The sequence below is a fragment of the Haemorhous mexicanus genome, chromosome 15 (assembly GCF_027477595.1).
Source record: "Haemorhous mexicanus isolate bHaeMex1 chromosome 15, bHaeMex1.pri, whole genome shotgun sequence".
Taxonomy (NCBI): domain Eukaryota; kingdom Metazoa; phylum Chordata; class Aves; order Passeriformes; family Fringillidae; genus Haemorhous; species Haemorhous mexicanus.
Window position 1 is genome coordinate 10,587,731 of NC_082355.1, and position 8,265 is coordinate 10,595,995.

Below are 8,265 nucleotides of genomic sequence, written 5' to 3' on the forward strand. Positions count from 1 at the left end.
GAAGTTAAGTGTCCATCACTCCTCTGTCCCTGTTTTAGAGGCCCACATACTAACAGTAAGGTGCTTTCAATAAACAGAAGCCAGCATCTGCAACTTCATTTAACACAAATTTATTTTGGCTTTACAATAACTGCAAGCATCCCCATTTTTGTGGTGACTTTACAGTTCTAATAACTTTCAATGGCTATCCAAAGGCAACACCTTGACACAGTTACATTCCTAAAAGCTCACCTCAGATTCTAGAAACAACAGATTTCTACAATGGTTAATCCCGTTTCACCAACTGAGAAAATTATTAAAAGGATGAAAAAACTCACTTCAAAATACCAGTTATTTCTGGAAACAAGAAGCAGATGTTCTCCTCTGTTTGGCTCAGCTGTGGTACAGTACAAGAGTGCCTTTGTTACGCTGTCAACAATAATTTATTTTATTTATTACAGCTATTTCATAATGCCTATCAATGTGCCATTTGTCCATGATTTACATTCACACAGATCTATTTCTCTACATCTAAGCCATCAAGAAGCATCACATACACGCTCCAAACAGCAGACACTGTCATGACACAATTCTGCAAATTAGGTTTTTTCCTCTTTCCACTGTATTAATAAAAAGGGAACAGGAAGAGAAGAAAGAATTAGTATTGCCAAATGAAGTAGAATTAACATTAATCAAGAATTACTGCAAAAATATGAAGTTAGGAAAATACAAGAGCTCAGAGAATAAAAATAAACTCTACTTCTTTGATGTCAAATAAAAGCAAAGCTTTCTGAGCCATGAAAGTAAACACTGTCTAGAACAAAGTCATGAAGAACTAAAAAGATACTATATTGGGAAGAAGTTCCATTAAAAATGGAAGAGAGCCTGCTCACGGGAGGGGAGGAGAAGGAAAGACAAAGAAAAAGGAGCACAATCATTTGCTGTTTGGCCCTATCAACCACTGAGTCCTTATCTGTGGCAGCATGAACAACTCCCCTAAAGACCAACATCACAGCCTTTGTATGGATCTGATAAGGAATTCTGGGCCTCAAAAAAAATTAAATATTTAATGAGAGCACACACATGGTGGCATAAGTATTCATCCTTCCTTTCTACTGCTTTGAACTAAAGATTTTCTCCTATTAAAATCTTCCCAAATTACCAATTTAATATCCCCACCTGTGACAAGAAACACTGAACAATAAATCCCATATTCCCAAGCAAAACCTGGAGGATCTGCATGCATAAACACTCACAGATTTACCACCACACAGGCATCTACATAACCTTGGGAGGAAAATGCATATATTAAAATAGTAAATGAGTATAAAAAGTCCTATTACTAAACTATAGGTATGATGATTTTTTTTTTTAAGTATCCAACTACTGCCAGAGTTTCCTTCCTCTGACAAGACAGAAGGGATGATTTGTTAGGATAATCTAAACTAATATCTGAGAGATTACTCACAAATTCTGCACTTTCAGGCCATACCTGAGAGACAGGTACGCAGATTTATTTCCAGTGTCAGCACAGGGGCACAGGCCATCAGGGAACCAGCAAGGAAAACATCTGACTAAATGGGACTCACTCAAATCCCAGAGCAGCACCTGCTACACACACAGGCATCAGTCCACGAGGAAACATTCACTCTGTTCACATGAGAACTCACTTCCATCACATATAAACAATATGCACCTCCAGTGATGCAGCAAAAACAGAGGAAAGGGAGCAAAATATTTGCCAGCTGTTCATAGTTCCAAAAAAAATTCTAAACAGAGTAACACAACACTGTGTTACTTAAAAAACATCCACAAAATATGTATGTATACATAAAATTACATAAAAATGTATGCATCATTAAATTTTTGCTACAGTCCCTACAAATTCATCAAAATAATCCCCCCTGGCAAAATAAATTGAAGATTACATGTACATCTTCATGAAGATACATGAAGTATCTGAGCAACAACTAAAAAAAAAAAATCAAGTGTGTACATGCCTAATATGCATAACTTATACACTTTAACAATTAGCAAACATTGGAATGTTACCACAACACTGAAAACTTGCCCTAACACAGATTTTTCCAAACAAAAATATTTGTAGTATCAGGAACTAAAAACATTTACTTGAGCAAGACAGTGAGGTAAATTTCAAAATAAGCAAATTATAGCAATTTTTTAGTATCTCCCTGCTTAGTTTTGTAATTCTTAGAAATTAAAACATTTTGTCAAGGAAAAAACCTACAATCAAAATCAGATGGATAATTGTACTACTTGTAAGGAAAATCTGGCATGTGGAGTGTTTATCTGTATTTCTCCAGAGGCTGCACAGATGACAGGAATGAAGCACCAGACCATGCTACTGATCAGCACAGCCCCAACCCTGTAATTTGTAATAAATACCCAGGTAAATTGCTCATATAAACTGCAGGATCAGAAACAGAGATGGAGGCAGAAAGGGGCTGAAAGCAATTAAAACTCTTGTGGTTGAGCAGCTTTGGCTTATCACCAAGTACCGATGGTGGCTCGGGGAATTTGAGGGGGTTCCTGCACAAAAACGCAGTCAAAGGGCACGAGCGGCCCCATGCAGCTGATTTTGTGTGGGAGGAACTGATGATACCTTCCCACCCGAGTAGGAGGGGAAAAATGAAGCCACACACATGTTAGTCTATGCACAACTGGATACTTCAAGGCAGGAGTCACCAGATTGTTCATCCTGTGCAGGGACACCCGAAATTTGGGTCTGATCCTAATGGCTGCGCTAAACAGGTTTCAGCTTCCCTGCCCCAAGTCTTGCAGCCTAAGAGGAAAGAGGACAAGTCAGGATGTTGAGATAAATAAATAAATGAATAAACAACATTGCAATTGTTTTTTCCAGTTCACTCACCACCCTATCCATGTGTCCTCACGTCCCAGAGTAGATGCTGGGAAAATCTGTCAGTGTGACTGTGACAGGGGATTCCATGCTTTGTACCTGAGCAGGTAACACAGATCCTGACTGGGAACCCCCAGGTACACCCTGCTATCAAATCAGGGAAAAGCTTCTCTTTCTAATTGTAGGTAAACAAAAGCATCCTAAGGAAAAAAAAAGTGTTTTAACTGTAATTATCTACTCAGTAACAGGGAGCAAGAACCGAGGACCCAATCCTGCCAAGCTTTAAGTACATGTTTAACTTTAATCACATGTAGTCCCACTGTCCTGTGTCTCTAAAATTAGCCTGCCAAAACAGGGTCAAATTAACAAGGGAATTTAGATTTTTTTTAATCATTTTAGAAGTATTATTACTTAGACAGCAAATAGATTTTTTTTTCCCACAATTAAGATACCTTGGCAAATTCAAACCTGCACACCATGCTCATGTCACTCTCAAATGGAAATTTACACAAATGCACACAAACCCACAAGCAGTCAGTCATTGTGATATCTGACAGCTTAACACTACAAGGTTAAGCAAAATAATTATATTTAGGTCGTTTTAGCCAAAACAAGGTGACAACCACAAGGAATTCCATGACAGCTGCTGGGGGGAAAACTGGGGATGCCAAAAGCCAAAAAAAAAAAAAAAAAAAAGAACAAAAAGCCCTACACAGCCACAAAGGTTGGTACAGCAAGCAGGAGCAGTGGTGAGCAGAGGTTCTGGGCCAAGGCAGATTACCTGTTCCCCACAGTCCAAGCCATGACGAGCCAGCACGGAATGCCAACTCCTGAATGACACTTCTGTGATGAACCCACTTGCCCAACACTGCAAGCCACACTAGCAAAGGAATTTTACTAACTGAAGACTCCAGCTGTAAAGAAAGAAAAAGCTCTGAAGCAAGAGGGGAGTGCTAAAAGTAAGGAAAAAAGAATGGACACTGAGACTGCCTCATCATTAATTTAGAGACACAAGGAGGAATGTGCCGGATACCCCAAAGCAAGTAACCATTGGGAATGAACATCTGTATTTCACTCACTCGTCTGACTTGAAAGGGAAGGAGGGACTCTGTCCTGCTAGGATGAACCCCGGAGCAGCCCTCTAAGTAGCCCTTCCGTAATTAACTTATAAGGAAGACCAGGCAGGACATTCTGCTCTCCATGAAGTACCAAGGGAGAACAGATGTTTCCCAGTCTCCAAGGGAAAAACTCAAGAGTGTATCACTTCATAGCACTAATTCTTGAACACATAAGAAAAAAAAAATCACAGCAAGAGAAACGAAGGAAGGCAAAGGGTAAGTAAGCAAACAAACTCCAATCAGACCTCCAACAAACGCAAATGAGATCAACCTTATTTCATTATTAAGTTAGTGCCCCATGACAGTTCCAGTCCCAAAAATACAAGGCTGATTACAGAGTAGCTTGTGGGGAAGGAGCAGAGAAGGTAGTTAATTGGAAAATGCGTTTTATTGTAGCTTACTAGCCTCACACATTTCTACACTCCCACTCACTGCAGAAACATCTTTATGAAGTCTGGGAAGAATAATTAGTTTGGTTTTGTTTAAATCTGCATCACTGTACAGGTAAGCAAAGCCTTTCAGCTTCCTAACTTTTCCCATAAGCTTTGCATCACTGAAATATGCATCATTTTCCTTTTCGGTGATCAACTTCTTGTTGTTCTTCTTCCTACAGCTGTCCCGAAGCACTTCATGAAGCGCCTTGTGCCTGTACCCAGCGTGTTTCTGGGCGTTTAAAGCTCTGCTGGTCCCGAGAGGGCCGACTTCGGACAGAAATAAATAAATAACCGAGCTCCAGACAGAAGTTTGTGCGCCAGCCCGGTCTGTGTGAGCACCGCGGATCCCGCGCTGCCGGAACACGGATTTACGCAAAGGAAAACTGAGAAAGTTAATAAAAGGACCCGCTGGGAAGGAGCCGGAGCCGCCTTACCTCCGGAGTACGCTCGGCGGGCTTCTTCCGCAGCGCCTGTTTGATCCTGGGCTCCACCGGGGCGCTCATCCTCCAGCCCGGCGCCCCCCGCCCCGCGGCGCCTCGGGAGCGGCTGGCGGGGCGCTGCCGCGGGGCGCGCTGCGATCACACCGGCGCGGCCCGCCGGGGCTCCTGCCCGGGCTCCACCGCCCTCCGGGCCCGCGGGGGACGCACCCCGAAACGTTCCCCGCGCCGGGGCCCGGCCGGGGAGCGGACCGGGGGAGGCCGGGGCGGGAGCGGGGCCGGGCGCGGTGCCCGCCGCCGGGCTGGCTGCTCACCAGGCGGGCGGCGCTCGGGGCGCCTCTGGCTCAGCGGCGGCGGCGGCGCTCGGGGCGGGCGGCGGCGGCTCCCGGCGCGCTCCCGGGGCGGCCGGCGCCGCTCCCCATCGCGGCGCGAGTGCTCCGTGCGCGAAGTTACCGGCCCGGCCCGAGCGGGACTCCCCGCGCGCTCGGCCCCCGCGGCTCCGCCCTCCGCGCCCGCACAAAACGATGCGGTCGGGCGAGTTGTTCCGCGGCGCGGCGCCAAAAGGTCCGGAGAGAAACCCCGCGGTCGGGTACGAGCCCGCGTCTCCCCTGAACACGCCGAGAGTCGCCGCCCCCGCCCGAACCCCCCGCCCCGGTCACCCGCCGCGCATCCCCCGGTATAGAAAAGCGCGAGAGCGGGCGCTTTAACCCAGAAAATCAGCAAGAAGAGAGAGGGGCGGGGCGGATAGGGTGTGGGCGGAGCTGTGGCAGGCTCCGCCCCCAAGCGCCGCGGCGTCCGCAGGGGGCGGGGCTGGCGGGCGGCGCGCGGCGAAGGCTCGCGAGGGTTGGGAGGGGCCGGGCGCGTGCGCGGTGTGGCCGTGCCAGGCCCTCAGGAGGCCGCGAGTCTCTTGTGAAAGTTGCTTTGTGCTGTCCGGGCACCCGACACGAGGCGTGTTCTTTAGCAATTACAGCCGAAAGCAACCGCTTTCTGCATCACTTGGGAGCAGAGTGCCCGTGAGCAAGCATCACGCCAGGCATGGTGTCGTGGCACCGCTCCCCCGGAGTTTGCGTGCGTTCCCCCTTTCCCTCACGCTGCGGTTCATCGAATGCTGATTCTCCTCCGTGACTCCTGAGCCGCTCTGAGCCTTTGCCTTAGGTCGCCTCTGCAGGACCGGCCCCATCCTGGCGGTGCCCAGTGAGGACTGCAGATCCCGGCCGGGTTCGGTCCCGCTGCCCCGCCCGGCCTCGCCGGAGACAGCTCGGCATTAAATACAAATGAGGAATACGTTAGTAAGGAAAGAGTTACCTCAGCTCGGGAGTCCTGTGGGGATTTACAAACTCCTTCGAAGCCCTGCATTGCCTGTCCTGACGGCCGCTCGGGGACAACAGGAAGCAGCCACATAACAAACACGCATCGCAAGATTTTCCTTCCTATTACAAGTCCGATTCTGTAAATTAATGAGATCAAAGCTTTGCAGACATACAACTTGTGTTTACCCTTTTGCTTTTTCTTCTTTCCTTCCTAATAACCAAGAGTGTTTTTGTTCCTGCCCTTTCTCCAGCTGCCCCTTCCCATCCTCTTTACCACTTGCCCTTTATGGCACAATTACCTTTGTTGTGCTCAAGGACTTGATTGTCCCTTCCACGTTGTTTTATAATATTTCTACTGTTTTCTTCCAAACAAAAATATCTCAGGAAATACAACGTTTCCTCCAGTGTAGACTGTTCTGATACTGTGCCTGGTATCACTGCAGACACAACAACCATGGGAGGGACAGCCAGGATCTAAAGAAAAGCTACCCTTAACATCCCAGTCGTTACACCTCACGCACAACAGAGAGAATATGAGATGATCCCAAAACTGACAGGAAAGACACAGGTTTCAGTCTCATGAAGTCTATCAAAACTCATTTTCTTTGGGTTTTTTTTTTTTTTTTTTGGTTCTCTTTGAACTTCTGTTGTAAATGTAAGATTTCCAAATATCAGGTCTATTATTCTTCCAAAGGTCAGAAGTTTGTACTAGTTATTTGGCAGAACATGTTATCCTCTTTAAACTTTAGTACATCAAATACTGTTTCCAGTGGTGTGGGAATCTTCAGAGATTCCCTGCCAGGAACCAAATGAAAAAGATAGAGAGAAAAAGTCCTCCTGAGTAACTAAGGAGAAGAAAAGAAGACAATAACTGAAACATTAATCCTTTTCTGTTAGGAGATTTTTTTTTTTTTTTTTAATCAGAGATGTAATAGCAAATCAAGAGCTTTACCAGCTCAGTTCATTTTTAAAGATCATATAAAAAATTAGTCAATATTCTCCAGGTGCAGGTGGCTGGAAAAAAAAAACTAATTAACAACTAGCAATAAAACCCCAGATTTTAGTGAGATCTATGCAGTCACAGTTTTCATGGATCTGAAATAATTTAAGCCCTATTAGTTTTTAGAAGAGAACTCATTTTATCACCTATTCCAGCTGTTCAGCATTCCTGCAACAAACATAACACAGAAGTGGACACTCACCGTGGGAATAAAGTTAGTAGCCTAAAAATTCCTTTTTCTTTGGCACACAAATTCCCATCCTGAACACCAGCCTCGGCACAGGAGCAGTGAGGGAGCCAGCAGTATTCCATGGGAACCAAAGCTGCCATTCCAATTTAATTGCTTGGCTCACCTGACCTTCCTTCACTCCAAAAGCACCTGAATTTGGGTAGGTAATGGCTCTAATAGCTGCAGTTATTTTGGGAGTTATTTCAACCCATACAGTTTATTTTCCCAGCTATCTGGAGAACAATGGAAACCAGTGTCATGATCCTCACTGCTTAGTGGTGTTGCAGCCAATGTCTCCACGTGGTAAAGCTGACATGGTTAAACATAATTAAAAGACTTTCACAAGTGAGTAATTTCAGGGCTGGGATTAAGGGAAGTGGCCAAGCAGGACACCTATTGCCCATGCAGAGGGGAAAATTTGCTTCCCCTTTATCTGGATTGTATCCCTGCACAAGTAAAGCATCATCACTTACTGCAAAGTTTTAAATTGAAAACTAACAGTATCTGTATCATGTAAGAATCAGAGGTGCTTAGCTATTAATACAGATGAGTTGCAGTCTCAGGAGATTAAATATTTCTGCTTCAAGCATCTGTGAATTTGGGAAGAGCAGCTGAGTTACAGAGTACATTCTCCTCCTCCCAGTATGTTCCCTCAATTGTTCTGCTTTGCTGACACTCCCAAAGATGCCTTTTAATGTAATGCCTTTTACCACTGTGTGCACATCCCAGATTCCTCAGGGTAAAACTCAACTTCCTCACCTCTCCCACTGGGAGAGATTCATAATCATCATGCCCTGAAATATTTTTAACTTTTATTTCTATGTATTTCGTGTCCTGTGAGTTCTATTACAGCCTGGCAATTTCCTTCCTCTCATTCTCC

At 45.4% G+C, this 8,265-nt stretch overlaps 1 protein-coding gene and 1 long non-coding RNA gene across 13 annotated transcripts in view; one reads left to right on the forward strand and one right to left on the reverse strand.

Moving 5' to 3' along the window:
* RAPGEF6 (Rap guanine nucleotide exchange factor 6) overlaps positions 1–7,501 on the reverse strand; it is a 124,614-nt gene extending 117,113 nt beyond the window's left edge. For 11 of the 12 annotated variants that reach the window (XM_059860370.1, XM_059860366.1, XM_059860374.1 and 8 more), the window contains exons 1-2: positions 7,359–7,501; positions 6,152–6,293 (exon numbers count right to left, since the gene is read on the reverse strand). In XM_059860370.1, the coding sequence (XP_059716353.1) occupies positions 6,152–6,293; positions 7,359–7,486 (270 nt within the window). In that variant the 5' untranslated portion in view covers positions 7,487–7,501. Of the gene's footprint in view, positions 1–4,843; positions 5,000–6,151; positions 6,294–7,358 lie in introns of those variants that run through there. The other variant, XM_059860371.1, reaches the window with a different exon arrangement.
* On the forward strand, positions 3,606–4,842 carry LOC132334378 (uncharacterized). Its single transcript, XR_009488380.1, has 2 exons — positions 3,606–4,191; positions 4,589–4,842. It is a non-coding gene; the product is annotated as an uncharacterized LOC132334378 (long non-coding RNA).
* Positions 7,502–8,265: the final 764 nt, after the last annotated feature.